The sequence below is a fragment of the Xiphias gladius genome, chromosome 16 (genome assembly GCF_016859285.1).
Source record: "Xiphias gladius isolate SHS-SW01 ecotype Sanya breed wild chromosome 16, ASM1685928v1, whole genome shotgun sequence".
Taxonomy (NCBI): Eukaryota; Metazoa; Chordata; class Actinopteri; order Istiophoriformes; family Xiphiidae; genus Xiphias; species Xiphias gladius.
In genome coordinates this window covers 7856759-7884483 of record NC_053415.1, presented here as the reverse complement: position 1 = coordinate 7884483, position 27725 = coordinate 7856759, and the positions used below count along the sequence as shown (strand labels likewise).

General features: G+C 38.6%; 1 protein-coding gene across 9 annotated transcripts in view; it reads left to right on the top strand.

The window, feature by feature from the left end:
- The window catches only part of pard3bb (par-3 family cell polarity regulator beta b), a 219763-nt gene that overhangs the window by 23172 nt on the left and 168866 nt on the right, over positions 1 to 27725 (top strand). For 8 of the 9 annotated variants that reach the window (XM_040147956.1, XM_040147955.1, XM_040147954.1 and 5 more), the window contains exon 4: positions 21364 to 21517. The exons of the other annotated variant lie outside the window; for it this stretch is intronic. In XM_040147956.1, coding sequence (XP_040003890.1) covers positions 21364 to 21517 — 154 coding nt within the window. The remainder of the gene's footprint in view (positions 1 to 21363; positions 21518 to 27725) is intronic. 9 annotated transcript variants of the gene reach the window in all.

The window sequence follows — 27725 nt, the reverse complement described above, 5'->3', positions numbered from 1 at the left end:
TACTGCAATGAAACAAAAATATTTGTTTAAAATATCTTAAGAATTGACCATCCAAAATGTTATTTTCTTTTATTTATTATTGTGTATAGTTGACACATTGATTGATTGTCAGGGCACACCTAACCTGTAGCACCCTAGAGTAGGCTTTGAATGTTACATGAATGGAGAAGAAAGTGGGGTACATGGAAGAGAGGGATGATGTTGGAAATGATGGAAACCGGAAAGCTAAATAAAGGAAAGGAGAAGAAGTGACACGTCATTTGGGGAAAGTGAGGCAAAGCCCCACCTGCTGGCAGCAGAAAAGAATTGTGGTTTTAGTGTCACTAGGTAATTAGGAAATTAATATAATTCTGTATTAATGCAAGGCAGAAAAAAATCTTTTTTTGTTATCATGCTCTCAGTGTCAAGTGCCCCAATTGTGGGAAAAGAAATTGCAGTAGGGCTGACTGCCTGTTGCCCCACTGCAGTTTGATTGGCTGTTTGTCAAGTACTGTTGTCGTCATCTGCTCGTAGCTGGCAGAAGTTAGCATTTCTTTTAAAGAGGAGAGCAACTGTGTTCACCATGAATGAAGTGGATTACATTCTACAGCACAAATTTGAAAGTCTGTCTTTTGAAAGAAAAAACCCTGAAGATTAAATGCCTTGATGCCCACCAGCTTTTCAAGGACGGTGCTCATTTGCTTCCCATGTTTGTTATTTGGAGGGGATGGGATCTGGTCAAGAACAGGCTTTCAGGATTTCATGCATCAGAGTATACTATTCCACTCCACTATCCAAATGAACTTTAAACAATATAGAGAAAAAGGTGATCACTTTGGTGTCCGGCTTCCCAATTCTCTATGACTTGTCTTTAATTAGTTACCAGGACATGTGGAAACAAATCACTGACATTGTTGGTATGTCTGGTGGCAACTGTCAAGTTGGAGCACTTGACGTATTGATTGATTGATTGAGAATGTAAATAACATTCTCAACAAACACACCTCCAAAAACTACAGATTCATGAGCCCAGATACTACCAACTGCTTTGCATCAGTCTGTGTGAATGCACTGTTAATACTTTGTTTTGCATTTCATCAATTTTAAGGCCTAACACCATTCCTTGTCTACACCGTATCATGTGTAGACATGGTAGAGAGAATGACCAGTGTATTTACAATTTTCATTGAACTTGTCAGAAATTGTGTACAGACATATACTGTATATTTTTAAAATATTGACTTGAGATGTAGCTAATGGATATGAATGGATGGGCGGAATAGACAGATATACAGTACATGGACCTTGCTGGTAAGCAAGGTTGGCTGGAGCAGTGGGCAAAAAAGAGACACAATGAAAGGAAATCACAGGTAGAGGTTGGTGTACTTTAGTGTCTTTTGGTACTAAAAGTGCTGAAAGAGCCCCTAATGCAGAGTAAGTGAATGATACAAAAAGCTTGTACTATATGAACAGTTTCTCCCGTTTGTTACAGATGTAATTGACAGATGGCTTTGGTTGTATTTTGAGTAGAGGGTGACAAAGAATGGATTTTCACTCCTGTCCCATCCCACTCCCACAAAAATAGTCCTGTCCGTCCCCAGTCCCAGAAGAATGAGTCCTGTCCCATCCTGTTCCCATGTTGTGTTTTTTTTAGGGAGGGGAGTTGACAAATAATTTACACATCTTACAAACCGTTTTAGCACCCTCACTTTCAACTCATAGGAAAATATTTAAAACTTTAGACCTGCCCAAAAGCTCTGTCAGTGTGATACATGAACCATTGTCCTATACTCTGTGTTGCAATGCTGTCTTACCCCAGTCTGACTCTGAATCCATTGTTGACAATGGCATTATTTTGGTGGCTGCACCATGTGTCATCAATCCACACATCATGCACGGGTGAGGTGGCTTTCTGCAGCCAACCAGTAATCAGCCACCAGAGAAGACAGGATAGAATAAAAAGTATAAAAAAGAACGACTAGCATTATGTTCAAAATAAAAAAAAAAAGGGTTCATTCATATTAGAACTGTGTATTTATATATAAAAACTTTTTATAATCCCTGTCCTGCCTACTCCTGCTAACTTTTTTTCCTCTCCCGTCCCAGTCGTGATGAATAATGAAATTGATTCTCATCCCTCGGGAATCCAATGTCAGTCTCTAATTTGGAAATCTTTGACTCTCTTTACCCCTTTGATTTACAGACTATCTAAGCCTGATCTCTAGCTTTCCCAACCTTTTCCAGTGCCTCTTTCTGTTGCTATCTCCTCTTCCCTCTCCTCCTCAACTTCTCATCCAGCTTTCCCACTGCATTACATGTCTGTCCTCTGTTTCTCTCTCCTCTCCATCTCTCTTTCTGCTTTCCATTTCCATCTCTTTTCTTTCTTCTCTCCGCTTGTCGACAGCTTAACTCTATCATTTTTAGGAAGAAAACACAAGCCAGTCAGAATGAGGCAATTATTACCCTGTTGGAAGTTCTGAAAATTACATACACACGCACACACGAACACAAAGCTGAGCTGAAAGCACTGATTTATAAAAGATGATTCAGTTGCAATGTGATTATTCATAGCTGCTTATGCTGGTGTGACAAGATAATGAAGACAATGAACACCAAACAGATAGGCAATATTTGATTGGATTCTTATATACAACATACTGTGTAAATTACATGTTTGTGCATTAAGGTAGTTGATGATTAGGTTCTTATAGCATTTTGTGTGTTTCCGTGTGTCTCTGTGGGTGTCTGCGTGTGTGCGCTTTGCTAGTTAACATGTCGACATTAATTTAACAATGACCCAGATCAAAACAATGAGACTTGAAAGGGATTAGAAAAACATGCAGACATATTGAGAAGAAGCAATTTGTGTCGGTGGCCTCTTACAGTCCACATATAATCATGACATTTTAATCCCAGGCAATTTAACAAAAACCTGATACTTTAATGAAGCAGACAGGCATCTAACAAATCTAATTGTTCACCTTGAACTGATGTGTTAAGCTTAATAATCATATTAGTGTTGTGTTAAGTATTAAGAAATTATGATTTTTTTTTCAGCTTTGCTGGTATAATTATGTCTAGCTGGTATTGTTTTCCTGCATCATAGCGGCTGAACAATTTTTAATCCAAGCTTAATTAAAAAATTAGTTCTCCATTTCCATTTCCTAGTCCAATACCAGTCATATTATTATTTATTTATTTCAGCCTCTCCACAGACTGAGTCCATTTTACGAAGAGCTTATTTATCCAAGAAGTGTGTTTTCTGTTGATATTTTACTTGGTCTGCACATTTTCTTTGTTATGATTATAGATTATAGGTTAGATTATTTTAACCAATGAAAACCACATCAGTCACTTGCAGGTTCTGATAATGGTGCTTGTTTTTGTACAAGACCTTGCGCGTAATCACTAGTTTGAAACTGAAAAAATTCAGCTAGGGTGAAAGAAAAGATTGCTTCCATTTCATGCGCATGTTACATTTCTTAAAATTTTTATGCCATGTTGGTCTCAAAACTTTTCAGAGTGTTTGAGATAAATAAAGATACAATACATTGTCAAACCATAATCTTTTTTTCTTTAGTCTTCCTACTATTTTTTCAGCCTGTCTTAATCATATTTATCAATAGATCTTTCAGGGCAACGGAGTTCACACATATTTTCATTTTCAAGTGTGATGTCTGCTTGCAAAGGTTAAGTGAATGAATAGGAAAGACAAATATACACACTCGTGTTTCTCACACATGCCCACACACGCATACAATGTGGTCACATAGTACTAACATTTTTTTAGCCACCTTTGACCCCTCAGCCCTCCATATGAAGTGGCCAGCTGGTGAGAATAATATTGACCTTCCACTAAAGAAAGCAGTGCTGCTTATTGCTTTCACACATTGCACTGGTTTCATTTACTGGGTATCCTGGTGTGGACGTGTGTCTGTGGATTTGTGTATACACACATGCACAAGTATAAAGAGAGGTGGGATATACAGTATATTAGATTGGTTTGTGTTTCTTGGGTTTTACCTTTGGGGGTAATGGAATAGGTGTGTATTGTTGGGTCATTTGCATATCTTAGTCTGTTTTTTTTTAACAATACAACTCATTAAGAGCAGCGAAATTATCTTATTGGCTTTAAAGAAGCACAGTATAAGTGACAATAGAGGATGAGAAGCAACAGAACTGAGGGTTAGCCTGCTGCCTCCAAGTAGTAATAATAATTAGTAATAGTAGTAATCATTAACCTGTGTCTGGGACACTCTTCACATCCAAGTTTTTCAGGTCAAGGATAAAAAATGCAAATTTCACCACAAAACTGCCACATAGCACAGAAATTATTGTAAATAATTTTTGTAATGAAGATCATTAGAGCATGATATGACCCTGTAAAACAGTGTCAGCCAATATCATACAAAAATAAGCTTCAGTTTTTTTAGGTGAGACATTTCATTATATAGTAATCCTATGTGTTAGTTTTCCTGGATGGGTTGTCTTGTGTGTGTGTGTGTGTGAGCAGGTGCATATGGTAGTCCTTGAGAAGGGTAGAGGGACCATAAACCTTATCTTCAGGAGCTGAGATCTCGGCTATTAGCGGAATTGTGAATTATATTTGATGAGGCTATGGCCTCATTGTTAAATTGCGGTATACTGACACATATATCAGTCTACATTGACAGTCAACATATATTAACAGAGAACCCTTTACTATATGTGCAGACTGTATGTACATATGTAGCTCAATTATCAGCTCTTAGTGATACACGACTTACTAGGTTATATCTTCTGCAGTGATTCACAATGTCAGTCAGTCTATATGATGAATATTCTCCTTTCTGTTTTTGTTAGGGTAAAAGGATATATATTCATGATTGGGATGTTCTTTTGGTCATAAATTTTATTTGTACGCAAATCTTAATGGAGACTGTGTGCGTGTGTGTGTGTGTATGTGTTTGTGTGTGTATGTATGTGTGTTGAATAATGTGTACAATGAGTAATTTAAGTGAATCATCTGTCAAAATGCTGCTGACACTCACCACCTTCATCTATAAAACTTTTACACACACACACACACACACACACACACACACACACACACACACACACACACACACACACACACACACACACACACACACATCAAACCACATACCACATCAAGAACACAATGACTTCAGACGTAACCCTTAATGCCGCATAGCCTCATATGTTACACTTGATCACACACACAGATGGGTAATACAATATTACTTGTGTGGCATATTTTGAATAGGTCTGTAATGTTCCATTAGTTTGATTGCTTACAACCCGTCACACATGATGGGTAGAAACAATAAAATCAGAATATACAAAACTCAATTAAATTGCTGTTTTTATGTGTTAATTTAATGGTTTAATTTTAATATTGTTCATTTACGACAAAAGTGATGTGAGTAGATGGTTTCACTTAGACACAGATACATAGAGATGAAAGCTCCACACAAAAATATACTTCTGCTTACACAGCTACACACACACACACACACACACACACACACACACACACACACACACACACACACACACACACACACCCACACACTTGTCAAAAGCAGTGGAGTGGAATAATGGACAAGGCAATGAGATAGTGGGCAGACTTTATCATTCACACTCTCTTAACCACCAGCCATCTGCTAAATGCACGCATTCTTGTCTTTATGTCTTTATGTCTGTATGTGTGGTTGTGAGGATACAGTACGTGTGCGCGGATGCACACATACATGCATATGAATGGATCAGTGTTATTTCTTGAAGGCTTGGATGAACACTCGTGTTAAACTGGCTGATACAGTCAATTCATTTGTGCAGTCTAATTCAAACAGAACTGTGTATCTTGCTTCGCAGTTACTAATTAACAGAAGAGACACAAAGAGACACAAATGGTATATACCTGAAGTATGTTAATAACAATGACCCGAATACAAACCAATGCAAATGCTTGCTAAGAATGTGTATACAACCTGTATACAACCATGTATACTTTGTACATTATTGTGAACTATCAATTTAATGATTTTTTTTTCTTTCCTATCTACTAATTTTTGTGTCAGTTTGCTGATTGCAAAAGGTAGAAAACTCTATGACAGGATGAAAATCGTTTTAAAAAAAAAAAGACAGAAAAAGTGATCTGATGTTTTAAGATACATCGGGCTCAAGTTTTTCCAATTAATGGAAAATTTTCCTAAAGGTCACCCAGGCTTGGCTCATGTATCATTATTTCTGTGTTATGTAGAGAGTTTGCTCATTACGACAGGATAAAGAGGAGACAACAGTGAGATCTCAACCATAATGAACCTAAATGCTCCCTCTCACCTTCACCTCCTCCCTCTGTTCTACGCATCCTTCACCTCAACTCTTTCTCTTTACAGTAGTTATTCTCTCTGCACTCATTCCCTCTCTCTTCATACTCCATGTATGCTCTTTCATGGCTTTTTGTGCTGACTGTCAATCTGTACTCATATTTTCTCCCTATAAACTCTCCCTGTGTCTTAGTTAACACTACCTGTCAAACTACTTTCAATGTACCCATGTGCACTCCTTTCCTCATCATATTTTCCCAGCTAACATCAATAGTTGTTTCATTTCCTCTCCCCAATATTTGTTATTTATTTTCCTCTACTAGTTTTTAGTAATTATTTGGCCTCCTCTTCTCCACTTCCTCTCACCCCATTTCTTCACCATCACCACTTACCTCTGTCTTTCACCCTTTCCTCTAATGAATCCAATCATTTTGGAGTCACAACTTAGTGTGCAAGCATGTGTGTGTGTGGACTCTTCATTTGTCAAAGACACATACAGGTTTGATCCAGGCCTGATACATATCTTGACCCGTACCCAGGAACCAAGGGGGTTAATTGAGTAATTGCCATTGCAAGAGAGGGACAGGATACTTAGGGGGTGGATGAGACAAAAAGCCAGAGAGAGCACATTAAGAGAGCGAGAATGAGACAGATAGGTGCAATTTGTAAGAGCATATGAAAGGAGAAGAAGCGGGAGGGTGCCATAGAAAAAGGGGTTAATTACAAGAGTGAATAAAATGAAAGTCAGAGAAAGGCTGGCAATTAAAGAATTGTGGAGGAGAGGGTGAAATACAGAGAAATGTTGGGTTAATGGTGACAGTGTGTGAGATGGGCACGAGGTGACAGCATGAAGCAGCCAGCCAGCAATATATGGAAGACTGATTTTAAGTGATAAAGAAGGGGTTAACAGTGTGATTGAAATGAAACAGAGAGAGAGGCAGGTAGGGTGAAAAAGAGAGGGTTAATTATGACTATAATAAACGATGAAGCCTGTAGTCTTCATGAAGCTTGGCTCTTAATGAAAGAAAACCCAACTGCACCTGGAACCCACCAAGAATAGATGGATACAAGATACTGCATGAAATATTCTGTGTGCTTTTAATCGTTATTGTTATGAAGTCCACCTCCTAATGGATTCATAGCGCTGTTGAATTATCTGAATTAAGTGCCTGAACATGGGGTTTGCTGGGGATGGGTTAACTAAATGACCAGATGATTAAGAATTGGTCCATCACATGCCTTGTGTCTGTCTACACAGTAAGGCGAATACAAATAAAAATGGGAGAAGTAAAAAAAAAAACAAAAAAACACACATTCATTAAGTTTTGGAGTAGTAAAGTAGTACCTCACATTTTGAGCCCTCATTCATTGCTCTTTTTTTTGGCCTATTTTCTCTTTTTTATCTCTACTCTGTTTCAACAATGTCTTCCTTGGCAGTGTGTTACAAACTTTTTAGGTGAAATCACATTTTCAGGGATTAAGAAAAAAAGCTTTGGCATTTCTGATACCATATTAGACATTTTAGAGGGTTTTGAAAACATTTTGTGGGCTCCAGATAAAAAAAAAAACAGGTATCTTGAAAATCCCTTAAATTGAACCTCTGAAGACCTGCCAGTGTCATTCTGTAGTTCATTATGATTGCACTGACACAGCATAATTTTCTGCTTGGTTATGACTTGAGCCTTTTAAGTCATTAGATCATCTAAATATGTGAGGGTATTATACATTTTTCTGCAGCAAGCCTCAGGCTATTTCAAGAGAATTTGTTAAAATCCAAATTATGGCAGTGTGTGATCTGTATTTAGGTGGATTGTCCTTTTTAAGTACACAACATATAGTGTTGAGATGGGTTTGATTCATTGTCTTGTGAATAGATAATATCCTCTGTTAGGAAGAGTAATGGAATCACTCTGTGTTGGCTACGAGCTTTACCCTTCTCTTCACCTCAATCATAGAAATGTTAGAAGGACCACATCTCATGCCAACCTTTTAAAAAGAAAAGCTGTTTGTGATGTGTGTGCTCTCTATGTAGGTACTGTGTGTGTGTGTGTGTGTGTGTGTGTGTGTGTGTGTGTGTGTGTGTGTGTGTGTGTGTGTGTGTGTGTGTTTGTTCAAGAGAGAAATTTATAGTGTGTGCATGTGTGGTCATCACACTCACACACACACAGACACACACACACACACACAGAGCTACCAGCAGTTAGGAGAAAGATTTACATACATTGAGTAATGCGCTGGGCGGAGACAGCTTTATAAAGAGTGAAACTGTCCCTGAATGTGTGAGTGATGATAACAGGCTCATTTAATTGCCTAACCCGTACATGAAAAAACAGACACACACAGACACACACAGACACACACAGAAACACACAGAAACAGACACACAGACACACACACACACACACACACACACACACACACACACACATACACACACACATACATACACATACACATACACATACACACACACACACACACACACACACACACACACACACACAGAGATCATCAGCTCCCGGAGTAAGCGTCACATTTTCTGTCATTCACCTTGAAGAGGTGGAGGTAAGACAGCATGATGGAGCAGTGGGAGAGAGGAAGTAAAAGACAAAGTTTCAGTCAGCAAGAGAGAAATGCAGCCAAAGCTAATAAAAGGTCAGAGGTGTTTCCAGTGACTGTATCTGAGCTTTCACTTTTGGTTTAATGTTTGTCGGCTGTATCTTGGCATTTTACGTTCTCCAGGAATTTGCATGACAGTAACTTAATACAAAATTCCTAGTACTTCACTTGTCATACAATTTGAGTTTTCAATTTTAAATGTCAGTTCATTCTTCTTTTTTCCCCATTCCAGAAAGTCCAATCCATCCATCTACCGTCATTTTGTTCCTAAACCCCTGGCCAAAGACTGGACTTGCAGTAAAGCTCAGCTGTGTTATAGTATAATATAATATTGAATATTTGTTTAAGTATGATAACAGGGAACATCTTTATTTTTGGCTGGTAGCACTCAGCAGAGGCTTAGGTTAGTTGTCATCGTACATGCTGTGAGACTGTTGGAGACTGCATAGAAGCACAGGTTTCAAAGACTACATATTTTTACAACCTGGCACTTGCGTATAAAAACCACGCCTGACAACATATTTCCATTTGAAATGATGAGAAATGTAAAGGTTGTCCTTTGTGATCTTGGGCACCACTGACATTTAGGCTTTACATATAGAGTCTTGGGCCAGATATACTTGAAAACTGATAAAGACAGGGCATGAGGTTCTACATTCGATGTCTGCATACATGTTGGTTGACATGCACAGTTAGTGCTTTCAGAAGTTAGTAGGTGAGTTAGCGCATAGTTTGTGTTAGATGTCCAGTTGAGAACCTAAAAGATTATTTTGAAGTAAGAAAAAAATTTTAGTTTTACAGCATTTAAAATTACATACCTATGCTGCAGTTCTGTCCATTTGTTTGTCCAACTCTTGGTGTCACTATACTTTTAGTAAATCAAAGAACATTATGAGTCATTGACAAGGAATTTAAAAAATCTTGAATAGGATGGTTTTTTCTGGCAAATAACCTTCTTCAGCGAGGAAACTGGCAACAGTATTGAAATAGTCACAACATTTTTACCAACAGTATTATTATCATTGCTAAAAACGGTTTTGTAATTTTCTTTTCTTTGCAGATTCTTTTGATGCCAAGGCTATCCTGTTTAACTTTGGCTTATAAACATTTGCTTGAGATGTAAACCCCCATACAAATGCATTTCATATTCATTTGATCTTGTAGTCAAAAATGACATTTGAGACAAAGTGAACATAAGTATGCAGAAATACAGTGTTGTTCCTCCAATCAGTCTGGCCAATCAGAATTGTAGACATAACATCATGAACACATCTAAAATATAATGGCCTCCAATTCAGTGGTCTTGGGATATATACTGCATAGTATAGTTAATATAGAAATAGTTTTGAAAGTAATTTTTCCTTGCATGGGTTGAAGTGACATGGTGAGATTGATTGCTCTCCTTCAGCTTTGACACAGATGAGATGTCGGGGGGTCAGGAGACAACCTTTCAGCAATTAACCCCATAATCCCCAAAGTGGTTACAGATTATAGACATGTGAATGGCTAAAACTGCAATCCTGCATTGTATAGAACAGGAAAACAACCCTCCACCAAACACGTTCAAAGTTGAACAAAGATCAACAACAACAAAGATCATTAAAGTTTGATTTCATATTATCTGCTTACGTGTGTACTGCATTGATCCAGGTTTAGGACTGTCAGCGGACAGTTACTAATGCTTAGTGTTTTGACATGTTAATCCTCATATAACGACCATCAAAACACTTTGTGTTTGTAGGGGTGCGAAACTGTGTTTGCATGTATATGAGAGACAACATGGTGTCTGTGGTGTGTATGTGTAGCCAAATCAGTCACATCTAACAGACAACAAATCCTACTTCAAAAGCCACTCAGACATCCATTGTTGTGTAGAGAGCCAATTGAATGAGATAAGATGGTGGAAAGAAAGAAGAGGATGAAGGAAAGGAAGGCTGGATAAATGAGCTATCCAAGGATGTAAGAGCTGTAGACTAAGGGTTGGTTTATGGTCTCTCAGAACTAGTTCTAAAGATGTGTTGTCTGACCACATTGGAAATCAAATGTGTTTATACGCGTTCTGGCTGTACTGGTAGGTGGAGTGAAAAGCTGGCTGTGATAGCGAGAGGGGAGACTTAAAAAAAACTGTTACATCGTGTTACACTCGGTTGTTCACATTTAAAGTACCACATATAGTTTTGTAACAAATGAAAAAAGAGAACTAGAGAGAGTTCAGTGCCTAGCGCTTCTCTCACGCGCAGTAGACCAGGCACGCCGTTAAGTTGATGTGAATGTTGGATTGTTGCGTTTCTGAAAGACACCCCCTATCCAACATCAGAAGGGTGTGGGGGGGAGGGGGTTTCCGGCACTATCTGACAAGAGAACGTGCAGTTCAGCAGTATAAATCCCACTTAAACCCTGACAGTGTTTGAACATTGACAGCTTTTAAAGATTCTATGCTTAGTGCTTTAACATCAATAAATCCTTACCATTAACTGTAATTATGCAAAAAAAAATACTTAACACTCTTTTTGGTTTCAACATGACACCACCACAATGTACAAATTGAAGTTCATAAAACATGGCTTTCTGATTTCGGTTTTGGAAGAGCGTTACTATCCTACAGCTCTGACCTCAACCCAAAACTCATCTTTGGATGAAATGGAACACTGACTGTCTTATTGCCAAATATCAATGTGGGACCTCACTAATGTACTTGTGGCTTAATGGGAACAATGGGGGAATTTGGGATTGGTCTTTTTCAGTATTTTTGGATATTTTATAGTCTAAATATCCCAAAAATAATCGGAATTAATCAATAATAAAAAAAATCTTTGCTTGCAGCCCTACTCTTCAATTATAGTACATTTTGTTTATTTTCTATATATTTTTTTTTGTAGTAATGCGAAGATACAGTAACTGGGCTTGTTTTAATTTTTTTCTGTGGTAAACTGAAATCTTTTAGGTTGAAGAGATTCATTTGTGTAATTCTACAACAGCTGAAACTGACATAATGCCGGCAGACTCTTCTGAAGGGCTTGTTCAAACAAGAGGTGGAACAGATGTGTAGTGGGATTTGTGCTCAGGTTGCAGCTAGGTTGCACAAAAATATACAGCAGAAAAGGGGTACATCATCCTACAGGAATTCCCGTGTGAATTTCACATCAGTATGATTCAGCAAAAGCACTCCTGAATACATCAAGTGGTTTACCACGATTGATACAGTGTAAACACTACGTACTTGTGAAGAAATATAATGTAAAAATGTACACCATGTTTCCACAGTGGATATCTGTGACACCCGCGTGCTGTGTTGATGATTTTCCTTAAGGTTTATTTGAAAGGCTTATTTTTTCCTGCTCTCAAAGGCTGGACGGCATTTTCTTTGAGCTTTGATTAGGGATAGAGAACTGATACCAGAGTGGTTAGAACTAAGATCTATACGCTCCTGCAATAGTTAGAGCTGATCTATTCATGTGAACATCTCTAATTAATTTAAAGATAGGCATTTTGAGTTTGCCTACTGTTAAATATATATTTGGCTGACGGTTTATCGTGTACACCTAGCTAAAAGCAAGGACAGCCTTGAAATAAATTATGAAGGTTATAATGTTTGGAATTTGCTAAAACATTAATAGAGATGTTGTTTTATCTTCAAGGTAATTTTTAACAGCTTAGTTTGTGGTGCTGTTGAAATGTATAGCATTATACTAAGAGGGGTTTCAAGCTGCTACTAAGGGCCAGTACTCTACTATGTTTTTTCCACATCAGCATGTTAGTATGGCTTGACTGCTCTCCTTTATGACATGCGGTCTCTAAAGTGTGAAAAATTATTTGGGTGCACAGGTGCGGGTTACTCCGAGTTCTGCCACCTGGATTGGTAAAATTCACTAAACTTTGTCATTAATGAATGGGTATGAGAGGGTATGAAAAATTCAGGGGGCAGCTTCTCGTTTTTAGCTCATGGTTATCATTGCTGTTAAAAATGACAAACGTTAGCGACCTGTCATATAAGCTGTCGCTAATTAATGTTAATTCAGTGAGTGACTTGGTGACGGTTAAAGTAAATTTACATAAAGTTGGCTATTGTCGGGTTAGTGTGCTCTCTGCAATTGGAGTCTGTACTTGGCTAAAGATAATTTGGGAGAGAAGATACCCCACTCTGTACTCCCACTGTACAATCATGAGTGGACAACACAAGCAGAATGATAAGTCTGGTAGTGTCTAGTAAGACACTCTGGGTTATTGTGTCATTACAATTTGCAGAGCATCTTATATTATAGATATCTATAATTTCAGGTGATCAACTAAATAGTTTAGAACCAGGACCTCCAGTATTTGGGTTAATATGCTTGTGAAAATAACAAAATTTAAATTTTGTAAGTTTCAGCAGTTATTCCAGTCGGTCATATACATATATAATCAACATTTAGGTAAATCTAATTATTAGATTGGACCCTGTATCGGCAGATACTCAATATGAAAGCACTCGGATTAGGGCCAAAATACTTTATCGACACATCCCTAGTTTCTAATACTTTGTCCACCCCATTTTTATCACTGAGGGTGGACGAAATATTAATAACATTCTCAGGCTTGAGTTTGCAAACACCCTTCGATGCCCAGGGTCAACTTCCAGTCAAGGTGAGACTCTTTATCAGACAAAGCCCCTCCCATGTGGATAAAATAGCCACCTTGAGAAACTGATTTGGTTCACCATTGCAAATTTACTCAATTCTTCCCAGAGGGTGGAGCCTGCGCAGTTTCCTCTGGTTAATAGGCTCCTCTGGGTTATGAGTGCTGCCGTTTAGACGTCTACTGGTGGATCATTGCGAACATGGCCTGCACAGAATGTGTCCATCTGTGCCACTGCTTGACTCCATAATGCTGTTCCATATGGCCAAGTGTGGTCTACACACAGCCTCAGGGAGGTGGCGGTAGATGGTTAATGCTACTCCCACGCTCATACACACAGACACTCTTCCTCATGCACATCCATAGATACATAGAGTATATGTATGAATACAGGGACACAAACACACAAAGAGTCATGCACACAGATGCACATTTAAATACAGACACGTACACACACCATCTGCATGACTGAGGAAACAGAAGTTGTCATTATATTTTGGCTGTGTGGCAGACACTGAAGTTCTGTCTATCTGAAGTTCATAAAGTCACTGAACAGTTAAAGTGCTGGTATGGATGGAGGCTGCGCTGCTTTTGACAGTTGAAATTGTTTGTACTTTTTATGTCTATAGAGTATCTCTGTATTTTTATCTTGCTTTCTGCTGTCTGTATCTAACAGTCTGTACTGTAAGTCTGTAACCTGTCCCTCCCTCTCTGTCTTTTTGTCTGTGTTTCTCACTCTTCACAGTATATCTATGGCCCATTCATCTTTTTCTTGTCTGTTTTGTCTGGAATTTTTCATGCTCTACAGAGAGGTAAGGTGACTGGAGATCAATAGAGGGTCACCACACACACACAAACCTACACGAACATGCGCACACACACAAACATGAAACCGCTGAGCAGGTGAATTTCATTCATCCATATTCTCCATACGGAGACAACACCATCCTGTTTATTGATTACTAAGGCGATGGATGGAATGCAGTGGAGAGGTCATATTCAGACGTGTGTCCATGTAAGTGTGTGCATGACCCTTTTTGTCGCTGTCCTTTTGTGCGACATATATGTGAGTGCTTTTATAATATATATACATTCCTTTCTACTAAGTGTGTTTTCTAATCTGTACATACATCTGCTCTTGGAGTTTGACTCTTTCTTTCATACGCTCTTTGTATATAAGAAATGTAGACATTACAAAATACTTAAAACGAGAGAAAGGGAGAGACAGGAAGGAAAAATATGAAGGAATAAAATCGTGAGATTAAGAGTATTGAGATTGAGAGACTGAGTGCATATGTATCAGATTCATGTGATAATCAATAAACTGTTTGTTGCTTTCTGGGTGTAACCGATAGAGCAAAGTGCAGGAACATGATGATTTACATTAGCTGATTTGTAAGGAACCACTAAAGCTCAGAGAGGAGAGGGGGACAGTTGAAGAGAGAAGCTGTGGAGAAGATTACAGAACAGAAAGCAAAAGGAAGAGAAAGCGGAGAACAGGAGCAGGTGTGAAAAAGAAGCAAAAGGAGGCAGGGTAAATGAGAGGAAGCAAAATGGTGAAGGAAGGAGACAACCAGAGAGGAGGAGAGGCAAGATAAGGGAGGGGAACTGAGTGGAAGGAAAAGAGAGGAGGCAAAGTTATGCCAGAGGGGAAAACATTGCTAAGCAGGAATATTTGCTGATGAAAGACGAAAAGTCAAACTTGTACATAACCTAGCACAGGAGAGCTGACCTGCCTCAGGGTTCATTCAAATTCTCTTTGTGGTCTGCACAATTATTTTTATGGGCATTACAAAGAAATGTGCAAGCTTTTAAAAAATTACTTCTCATGCTAGCTTTATAGAGAGCCTGTATGCCTGCTCAAGTGACCTTATCTTGCCACATTAGCAACCATGCACTGACTTCTTTTATGGGTGCAGCACAAAGAGCATCAAAATTATGTCATGAGACATAAAAATGTCTTTTTTTTTTTTTTTTACTTTGCTATTAAATCAAAAGGGCAAAGAGGGGAATGACGACATGCTGATAGAAAGCCGCTCACTGGGGCTGTAAAGTGTAGCAGCATAGTTCAAAAACACAATTAATTTACAAAGAATGGAGTTTAGAACATTCTGCATGCACTACAAGGCATGGAGCCATTGCTTTCCATACAGCTTGTTTACCTTTGAGCTAAGAGAGACAGGCAGATATACAGATAGATAATAACAAAGCAGTTGTAGCACCTAGTCTTCCTCTTTCTTTACTTCTCACGGGCAGAAATCAGTTTATTTGTTAAGATAGGAACACAATTACACAGTAACAGACAGTGAGGGCCAGGGATGGAAGGGTAGGGGGTAGGTGTGTGGCAGTGGCCTCAAGATGCACTTGAGATGCAGTTTCTGTTGTGTAGAGCTAGGTGGTGCTCTCAGTCTATCCTCTGTCACTGTGTGTGTGTGTGCGTGTGCGTGTGTGTGTGTGTGTGTGTGTGTGTGTGTGTGTGTGTGTGTGTGTGTGTGTGTGTGTGTGTGTGTGTGTGTATGTGTATGTGTATGTGTATGTGTATGTGTATGTGTATGTCACCTAGTGATCAAACTTGGTCTCTTTCTATCAACACCAGTTGCATTTGAGTAAGAGCTTTGTGGTTTTGGACCTAGAAGGCACATTTATTATCATCAATTTATTGTTGTATTCAGATCATTTGAGTTCTTTAATAACACTCCCTTTTAATGAAAAAGCACCATGAGAAGCTGAAATCACACAGTTGGCAGTAAATTACCATTTTTGCAGGGAGAGAAATGGAAAAGTTTTATTTTAGTTCGCTGTCTTACCTTTACTCAATCCTCTAATGGATTATACCTAAAACCAATTAGGCTGGTTGTAACCTATAAAATAACTATATGAGACAGCATGTCCTGACAATACACAGACCTGCACACACACATTTTACACATGATGGACAGGTACCATCATGTGTGCCCACCTCAACCATTCATTTTGTTGTTAAGGCTATGGTGATGGAGTGGTCATTGCTATGCATTTTGCTGACTGCAAAAGATTTGAGAGTACACAAACACACAACATGCACAGACTTGGAACATTATAGATTTTTTTTTTATGGTAAATGGTCATGAGTGGAAATCAAAGCTCGGTGGTGTACAGATAGCTTAAGCATATTTAAAGATTGTTTTGTGTGCTCTCTCTGTGAGCTGTGTATCTGCTCATGCTTTTGGCTGATTGTAGCATTTTATTGATCGACTCAACACTAATCAATCAGGCCCTAATCGACCCGATTAAAAAGGGTATGATGTAAAAAAATGGCAATATAGTGTGGGTTTGTGTGTGTGTGTGTACTGTTGCCATATTATGCACTTAAATTCTGAACTGCTATTAATCTACCTATCTCAATTTCATGTGCTCTTTTAATTCTAATAAAAGGATAGGAACTAACTCAATGCTTTTTCATCCCCTCTCCGACATTTGCACACACACTTTAGGAGATGCTTAGCAGTGCACATAGCATGCACATTGTGTTCTATATCATTTGCAGCTCACTGAAATATCACTACTTATGGTAGGTGAACCAATAAGTTTTAGATTTTAATAGCCTTATGCCAGTCCTGCCCCCATAAAATAAAGGCCAGAATTATTAATGTTAGCAAGCCTCTCATGTTTAGATTATCAATTAATGTTGATGTTAATTATGTGAGTTAGTTAAACTTCAAAATAACATTGTGGGCTCTGTTAAATTGTGCAGATACAAAGAAAGTGAGGGACAGTCTGACGAGTCTGTCTGTAGGCAAACAGTCTAATGTTAATTGATTGTGCGTATACTTTTCTAACCCTGTACGTTCATATTGTATGACACAATACACAATTTATGTTCAAAGTTATGGCACATGTGTCATCCAGTATCAGTCCCCCAGTTAGTCTTTTAAAGCCTCTACATACTCTTGGTCCACCCGCACACCTACCTGTGTTTTCCTTACCTTGGTTGAAATTTTTAGCACCCCTGAATTTAAGGTACAGAATATAGAATATCTTCATAAATGAATGCAAATCAACCAATTTTGTATAATCAGAGTATTTAATAAAATGTCCAAAGTTACTGAACAACAACAAAAAAATGCTGTCATAAAGTGAAATAAAAAATACAGATATGAAATGTATGCTTGACACATTTATTGGCATCCTTTTGATCAAACAAAGCAAAAAAGAATTAGGACTCACCTGTCGGGCACCTGAGCATCAGAAATGCTATTATCAAACAACACAACAATTCCAAGAGCTACATGGGAATCGCCAAAGATCTTGAAATCCCTGTTTCAAGTTCGTAATGCTATCGAGAAGTTTCACAGTCATAAAACTGTTAAGATGTTTCCAGGACATGGTGATTAGAAGAAACTCAGTGAGAGAAGTCTGCGAAGGTTGATGCGGATTGTGGAAAAAAACACCACGCAACACATCTGAAGAGCTTCAGGCTGACCTGGAGCAATCTGGAGTGGTGGTTTCCTATAAGGAAAAGAACCCCCACTACCTTAGTTAATGGTGGAGGATGAAATCAGAAGATTAACGAGGCATTATAGAGCGAAATATGTTACCCAGTATCAGAAAACTAGGTTTGAGGCGAAGGTCTTGGTTCTTTGAGCAGGATGATGCCAAAGAACTTGAACGTATAGAAATGGAAGAGCGAAAGAAACTACCACACCAACAAACAACAACAAACCACACCTTCACGTGTTTTGTGGCATAGTCAGTCTGTGTTTAGTATATATTCCTAAACCCACATTAAGTCAAAATGAAGCTTTATTTCTTGCTCAGTTGCATTTTTGTGCACAAGTATTGAAGCTCACAGATGGATAAAGGCATTTCTACATGAGGTTGTCAACAACACGATCAAAGTAAAATGTGTTTTGACAGTAAGCTGAAACTGAAATACAGAGAGAAAAAAACAGAAGTTTACTACCATCTCTATCTACGAGTCTGTCAAGTTTGATGACAAGATAGCTGATGAGAAGATTAGATGTTTCATATAATAGCATTATGGAGACACACACCGGTAGCAGTGTGCAATTGCGAAAAGTAACGATTAACTTATCACTCAAAGGCTGAAAAAATGCGGTGTCTACTCATAAGCTTACAATATGGAAAGATCTCATAAGCTTACAATATAGCACTAGTATTAACGGTTGTGGTGTAAGAGGAATAGAGGCAGCGCTGGCAGCATGTAACTTTGCATTTTGTCAAAAATGGACACATCATTGCACTAGCACATGACACGGTGACACTCTCAGACAATCTCAAGTTTTTGGATGCTTTTTGGTCTTACTCTATGACATCCCAAAAGTTTTTACAGTACAGCACATCTGTCAGCCCCCCTCATTATCCTCACTATATTTCTCTCTCAGCTTCTGTCTCTCACATTCTCCATGGCCATTTCACTTTTTCTCACTTCTTTCGTTCTATGCAGTCTCACCTTTCTCCCCCACCCCCCAGCCATGCTCAGGCTGCCGTGTCATTTTGTTTGGCAGGTCTTTGAGTCACCTGTCGGGGAGAACAGAGGCAAAGTCCTCCCTTGTCTCATCTTGCTGTCTTTCCTTTCTTCCAACTCTGCTCTTTAAGAGACTCGGCATGTTGAATTTGTCTACCCATTTTTCTCCCTGTCATTCTTTCAGATGTTCTTTTTTAAGAATCTCTTCCACTCCTCTGTGTGTGCGCTTATCTTGAGGCTATTAGTCTTGTTCCGACTCTCTCTAAAAGACAGCTTTACTAAAACTGGATCAGGATGTGAGATGTTTTGCTTAAATATGTGTTGTTGCTCAACTAAACCAAGGCTTTATACATACTTGTAAAAGCATGAATGTGAAAGAGAGGTGTTTAAATGAAGTAATGGGACAGAAAAGATGCTAGGGGATGAGGAAAGTGTAGAGAAAAGGGAAAGGTTGTCTAAAGAGGAAAGCATGATCATCAACAAGCAAGTTAAATGAGAGAGCAAAAATGTCAGTTGATGTTTGTTATAAGAGGCAAGATGGAGCAAGACGATGAGAAAGATGTGTGATAGATGGATTAAAGTGGGGAGTATGACAGAATATGTGTGTGAATGTGTGTAAATGTGTGAGAGGCATCAGCCGTGCTGGATAGTTGGTGAGATATGGATGAGAAAATGGTGAGAAAGGTGCGATACTCTATACTGTTCTGCTCCCTGCCTGGTGAGGTAATGCTGGAAAGAAAGAGTACGTATACACAGTATATAGCATGTACATCTACACACAGACATACACAATTAAAAAAAAAAAGCTTTTGTACTTTTGAAAATCAGTAAAAAAAAAGTGCTTCACATGAGTTTAATGGAATCAGAAGTATATAGATGAAAGTTAAGTTTTTTTTAAATTCAGCAGGTTCACGGAAGTATACCAACATTAAGTTTTATATATTTATATGTAAACTTAGTCATGTACAGCCACAAAATAAAAGAAACAATTGTCTTTTGATTTTTGCATTTAGCACTTAATATTAAAAGTCTGTGTGGTTAAAATATAGTCAAAAGTTTGTTCATTTGTGTAATTGTCTTATTAAAATAAATGTTTTAGTATCACTATGGAGCTTTTCTCGTGGTTTTCCTGTTCCCAGCTTATCAAAAACCCAATGAAGAACCTTCCAGTGATAATCTTTTTAATTGTCAGGTTGGCCTTGAAAAAAGATACCATGGCTGGACTTCTTTACTAGCACCTGTGTAAGCTTTTATTCTAAAATGTTGACATTGCTTTTTGTTTTAGAATTGCATTTTCGTAATGTCGGCTTAATTATTTTTGCTTTTCTGCCTCACTGCAATGACTTACTAGTGTACTAGTGTGAGGACTTTCAGTTGGTTTGTGCCTGTAGCACGCATGTGTATGTGTGAGTGAGAGAGTATGTTACCCACTTGTGGGTTCCAGTGTAGCAGGAAGCCTCTGGCTTTACTGGCAAAGTCCCCTTTCTTTACTCTTGACCACTATAGACACGACACACACATACATACGCACATGAACATGCAGGTCTATTCAGCTTTTGCGTGGAGGCCCCTAGAACACTGTGTTGACAAGCTGTATGCTATGTTAGGCTAAACGCAGACTCAGTGCAATACTCAATAGATAGGGGTCCCACTATATAACACGGTTGAAGCTAGCAGAGTGTCGCACACATGCAAAGGGGAGACATCAATGGAGTCAGTTGTTAATCAGTAGACACACTCTGTCACCAGAATGCTGGGCTCCTTGGACGTCCTCTATAGTGTCCTCATCCACAAGGTAACGCACAAGTTGTGTGCATGTACAAACACACAACCATTCACAATTTTCTAAACAAAATTTGGTAGCCTTTGTTTTTGCTTTATTTGACGAAATGTGACCAGATGGGTGTTTATGTACATTCATCATCCTTTAGCCTTACATCTGTTGAAAAGTGAAAATTCTGGTCAAGTTTAAATATTTTTAAGTCGAGAAGACATGTCAATCTGGTTGTGCTGCTGAGGGTGGATCTGAATCTAGTGTCTACTTTTAGCATTTTCTCCTTGACTTTATATGCATTCATGCTACCTCTAAATATTGCTTCTCATTGTGTAGTGCAACTAAAGGGCAGCAAGTTGCACACTGGCTTTAAAGCAAACTAGAGCAGCTTTTCTTTCAGTGGAGAGTGAATAGGGAGTAGAAAATAGAAAACCCGGCAAGACTGTGAGTGGAGTTATATAAGAATCTTGGAGCAGAAATCCTGCTGCTCCACTCTGATCAAACACTGTGTTCATAATGGATGAAAACAATAGAAGTAAATGAGAAATAAGCGGCTATATTGTGTTTTTTTTTTTTAGCTGATGGCGGTGTATGAGGAGCAGGAAGCCCAGCAGAGGGGTGTGGCTAACACAAGCCTAGCCCCCAGCCCTGACCTCTACCAGTCTGAGCTCTCTGTCTTCCAGCCAATCACAGGAGGAGAGATTGAAGTCAATTCTTCAGCGCTCAAGTCCAGTGAGTAATTTTTCCATTTATATTGGTAATGCCTGCTCCAATCTTGAATGTTCCCTTCTCTGTAGACAAGTCCAACCCCCAAAAATCAAATCAAAGGGCATCTTTACATTTGCAGATCTACATATTGTAGAAAGGAGGTCGGAAAATTCACAGCTACATTTTAAAACTTCTGTAATTTACATGTTGACATTTGGCAGCTTTTCTTCATTGCTAAATGCTTTGCATATACCTAAAATATTAAACATAAGTTAATAAATTATTATGTTTGTTCCCACAAGATTTGTGAATACTTTCAAAATGTATTGAAAGATAAAATTTGTAGAAGCAAGAAGCAACCTCATCATAGGTGTAACATAAGCTACATTACATTAATCCAAGCCACAGTACTGTGCTGAAAGTTGTGAAATGCACTAATTGAGCAATTTATTAGGAACACTTGTACACATGCTTATTCGTGCAGTTAGCCAATCAAGCAGCATTATAATGCATAAAATCATGCAGATACAGGTCATGACCTTCAGTTAATGTTGACATTAAACATCTGAATGGGGAAAAATGTGATCTCAGTGACTTTGACTGTGACATGATTGTTGGTACCAGATGGGCTGGTTTGAGTGTTTCTGAAACTGCTGATCTCCTGAGATTTTCATGCACAACAGTCTCTAGAGTTTACTCAGAATGGTGCAAAAACTAAAAAATATCCACTGAGCAACAGTTCTGCAGATGAAACTGATTTGTTGATAAGAGAGCTCGAGGGAGAATGGCCAGACTGGTTGGAGCTGACAGAAACGCTAAAGTAAATCAGATAACCACTCTTTACAACTGCGGTCAGCAGAAAAGCGTCTCAGAAGGCACTTCACGTCAAACCTTGAGGCGGATGGCCTACAACAGTATAAGAGCACGTCGGGGTTCCACTTCTGTCAGCCAAGAACAGAAATTTGAGGCTGCAGTGGGCACAGGGTCACCACAGCTGGACAGTTGAAGACAGGAAAAACATAGCCTGGTCTGATGAATCTCCATTTCTGATGAGGCAGGCAGATGGTAGGTTCAGAATTTGGCATCAACAGCCTGAATCCAAAGGACCCAACCTGCCTTGTGTCAACAGTCCAGGCTGGTGGTGGTGGTGTAATGGTGTGGAGAATGTTTTCTTTGCCCACTTTGGGCCCCTTTATACCAATCAATGATCATTGGATTGCCACAGCCTGTGTGGGTCTTGTTGCTGAGCATGTTTATCCCTTTATGGCCACAATTTACCATTTTCTAATGGCTACTTCCAGCATGATAATGCACCATGTCACAAAGCAAAAGTTGTGTCAAACTGGTTTCATGAACATGACAATGAGTTCAGTGTACTTCAGTGGCCTCCACAGTCACCAGATCTGAATCCAATAAAGCACCTTTGGGCTATGGTAGAACAGTATATTTGCAGCATGAATGTGTAGCTGAGAAATCTGCAGAAATAATGTGACGCAATCATGTCAACATGGACCAGAATCTCATAGGAATGTTTCCAATATCTTGTTGAATCCATGCCACGATGAAATAAGGCTGTATTAGGTATTAGTATGGTAATCCTAATAAATTGCTCGCTGAGTGTAATAGCTCTGTGCTCTGTAGAGGAGGAGCAATGACCTTAACTTCAGTTAGATTCTGGCATTTGTCATTGCATCAGAATATTTTGTCCAAATTAGACAAGTATTGTGCCTCTGAAGACAAGCCAGTCCATGTTAACTCTGGCAGCCACAGCCACACTGTGTCTGATCCTGCTGGCTCTCAGAGACCAAATACTAACAGTATTTTCAGTACTTCCTCCACTGCTGATTTAAGCAGGGACTTGCTGATGCCAAGGTCTAGTGTCACATGGTCTAAATGCTGTTTCAAATGACTCATGTGACTTAACAAAGGAAATGTAGTCCTTTGGGAACCCTTTTACTTTTTAGGTGTAACCTGCAGGTCAGTACATAAATGGGTCAATGCAACGATTTATGTAAAACAAGAAACAGGTTCCGTGTGGCTCAGTTTTGATAAGGGGGTTGACTGCCAGGCCAAGTCGTTGAAGGATAGCAGTCAAGTCACCATTTTGCATTGATGGGTAGATGGCTAAAATGTGTAATCTGTAAATTGAAAACATAAAAGAAAAGAAGAAATAATAAAGTATATGTTTGAGATTTCATAGGGGCTTATTACATACAGTATATTCTTATTTTCAGAGCCATTTACTGTATGTTTGGTAGACAATACTGTAGGAGTGATCCTAATTTGATGCTTACTGAATTCTATTTCAGACAAAGGTCAGGTTGTGATGGCTATTTTCTTTGGGACACTGTTAAAAATAAGATTAGGACAGCTGAAATATTGTCAGCACTGTCTCTGAGATGCAGACTGAGATGGGGATTAATGAGTTATCAGATGAGGAGAGGGAAAAGAAAAAGAAGACAGGAAGTGTATGTTTTCTGTCTTCCTATAGAGCAAAAACTGATGTCTGTGTCTGGTTACTGTTACTTGGACCAGACCGATCTACTTGACCTTTCCTGTCTGTCTGTGTACCTCTTTTTGGCTCCCTTTGTCTTCCACTCTGTCCTTTCTCTCCCTTTCTTCATCTATCCCTTCATCTCTCCCTTTCTGTCTTATTTCAAGTCAAGTGCCTGTTCAGTACAGGTACTGTAGACATGAGTGTAAGAGGGCTTAGAGCTGTCACAGTCACTTGTCCAAATTTAATTTTGCCTTACCATAACAAACCATATGGGTGATGGATTGTGTGTACCTACAATTAGCCAAAACCTATGCATTACTTCAAGTTGCTTCATGCCTTCCGCTAATAACAGATTCCATTTCTTTTAATTATGGATTGTAGACTCTGTATCTGCTGTGTTGCACACTTTTAAGCATCCATCTAGTTGGCATTGACATTTAACAGGTCTCCAGACTGTGACCATTTAGCAGTCACTGTACAACAAAATTTTATAAATAGGAGCACCAGTGTGACTTGCAAATATGCATTTTTTTTTTAAACTCATCATTGTATATCATGCAAAACACCAGGAGGGTGCAAAAATTGGTGCGTGTGTGTGAGGGAAATAGAGTGGGATTAAAGTGGAGAGCTAACGCAAGGCTCTCGTCGTCATCGTGGCTGAACCCTCCATTCAGGTTACTGAGGTCTGGATCTCAGTATCTTTTCCGAGGCGTATTTAATAAAAGTCATGAAAGAATTGCATGAAAATAACTCTACTTTAGTACTGCAAAGATATTGTACAACACCAAGATAACAACTACAATTTTCTCCTCTGATCACCGGTGTCATTGCTTCTGTGTGGGTGGGAGGAGTGAATGATCTTGTCATTACTACAAAATCTTTACTTAACACAGTTGGTTCTTTGATTCTGTCGACGAATCAGACAGGCTGCTGAATTTGCTGAAGCGTTATACAGGTAACTAGAGAATTTTACTTGAGGTATGCTTGTATTTCAATGCAATTCATCCCCAGACATCATCTGAACAATAGCTCCTGTGCAGTTGCACTATTTTAAACAGTGACCGGCCATCATGATGCCGGCTAGTTAGTTTGAGTTGAGTGAATTAACCAGCTAGTTAGCTAGCTAACATTAATTCCATCCATCCAATATCAGACTGATAAACTTTCAATGAAATTTAAGTGCTTTTCTTTCAATTGAATTTGTGTAAAGGTTTGAAATGCATGTTAAAATGAGGTATCCTATACATTTTTATTTACATTGCAAGATTATCCTAGCGGATGCAGGTAATATTTGCATTTAAATATCAGTAGGGCCTTTGTTTACTTCCTTCACTGACAGACGAAAATGAAAAGACTTCATCAATCAAATCTCAGCTTTGGGAAAGGAAGAGATACGGAACAAGATGAGGAGATAAAGAGACTGAAAGAAAAAGACAGAGAGAAGGTGATGGAGATGAGAGAGAAAGAGCAGGTACTGACCACTGTGCTGAGGATAGGCTTAGAACTATACCCCTCTGCTTTTCAGCACAAACAAAAACTGACCTGATCGCATTCAAGCAATGTAGGCCTAATTACCACAGAGATGTATGTTCTTTGGTAATTGTAGTGGAACCTATAGGCTCAATTAACAGTAACACTAACCTAGCATAATTATAGTGTCATTATATAGTGTAATTGTATAAATGTTGTATAAAACACATTTTGCTTATGTTAGTACTGTTTGAGATGCGTTTCTATAGTTCAAATCCAAAGCAAACCAAATTAAAGCAATTGTTATCCAATTTTGCCCTCCAAAGGTTTTAAAATGCACATATGTAGATCAGGGAAATAACATTTTTTTTCAAAGAGAAATGCCCTGAACCACCCTAGCAAGCTCAGTTTTTGGACCTCTGTTTTTCTAAAACCCTGCCTACAGCCATGGTCATCATAAGAGAAAGATACCTTGTGTTGAAAAAGGCAAAGTCCTTCTTTCCGACAGGAATCCTCACGTAGTTTAAGTAGCTAAAATATTTTAAAAAAGGAACGCCATGTATTGTATGTATTGCTCTCAGTGTGTATTGCTCAACATTTGCGAGGAAAACTCAGTTTGCCAACTCAACCACAAACTTTAAACATGAAAGCACAACAACAACATGAAGCATAAACAATGCAAGGACAGATGCCCTGATTGAATTTGCTACGCCTATGCCAGCAGCGTTGGTTGGTTTTGTTTATTAAAAAAAAAAAAAAAACACTATTTAACTTAATGATTTTTTCTCTTAAAGCACCTCTTCATTTTTTGACAAAATAAAATAGCACATTCTTATTTCTGTAAATTGTCTATTTATTACCCAGGCATTTATCATTAATACAGTTAGGATGGAAACAAGACTAGGTCAAAACCTAGTATATGGCTTGAACGGCCTTTATCTGTTTGCTTCTCTCCTACTCTGTGCTCACACATACAGTATTCTAATACAGTCAAATTCTCAGTAAAGCTGTTTCATTTACATGTTTTTCTGTTTATGTTGTCAGACAATGGAACAAGAATGATATAGTGACTGCAACGTGGCCCATTAAAACTACATGTTAACCATCAGTCACTTCCAAGCCATTTCCAAACTGCTGCTCTGCACTGCTGAAATCCTGATTTTATAACTGCAGTGTCGTGTGATGAAATCACCATACACATAACTTAAAGACAACGGCTGTGTTGTTATTTCTACTACATTCACATGTAAAATTATCACTCAGAGAGAAAGTTAGCAGCCCTGTCACATCTATGCAGCTGCCGTGCAGTTAAATGAGATGCATAGAGAGCTGTGCCCGTGGAGGGAAATCCTGACTTTGCGCTCGTGGGATAATACTCTCTTCTATACAAAGCGCTAAGGTTTGTCCGAAAAGTCGTTTGATTTGTCGCCAGGTCCTTTTTTGAAAAAAAAAAGAAAAAAGAAAAAAAAAGTCACTAAAAGGGTGAGAAAAGTCTGTAAATCTAGTGGCAAAAGTGCTGGCAACACTGCCTGTAAACACCCCCTGATGTCACAATAGAAACTGTTTATGCTAATTTATTTTGAAAGAGCAAGGACCAATGGTGCAATTCTCAGTCAGTCAGTCAAAGACATTCTTATTTATAAGGGATTGACCCGTAGTTGTGGTCCAGCCGAAAATATGAATGTGTAGCGTTTGCAGTAGGGAGCACCAGTGCTACGAGTGGAAAAAAGTTAGTCTGGAGCCCTTTTTAAACATACTCTTTATACATACAGTTTCATTATTTTCCATTCTTCTTGTGTTTAATGATGCTATTGAAATTTGTCAGTCAGTTTGAAGGATATCAAAACATTTGTTGAGCTCAAGGACTCCCAAGCTGAATCAAAAATCATAAGCACAATTTTATAAAATAGATTATTGCAGTAAAACTCTTTCATTACATCTAATTTTTCATATATATTACTGCCAAAACCATGTATCTTGCATCTATGATACTAACTTGACTTCTGACAGTAACAACAGAATTGACATTTCAGTTTGTATGACCTTTCTAAATCGTGGAGGGGCCCTAGCTGTATGATCCAGACACTGTTAAGACAGGAAGTTTAGTCTGTTTTAGTATGGTCGCTTGTCAGCAGGGATTAGTGGTAATGTGTGACTGTCATGGGAGATTAGAGGTAACGGAGCTCTGGAGACCATCACTGTCAATGTGGGAAGGTCAGAATTAGGCCTCTATCACTGTCTAATGTTTTGCCTCTCACGCTAACC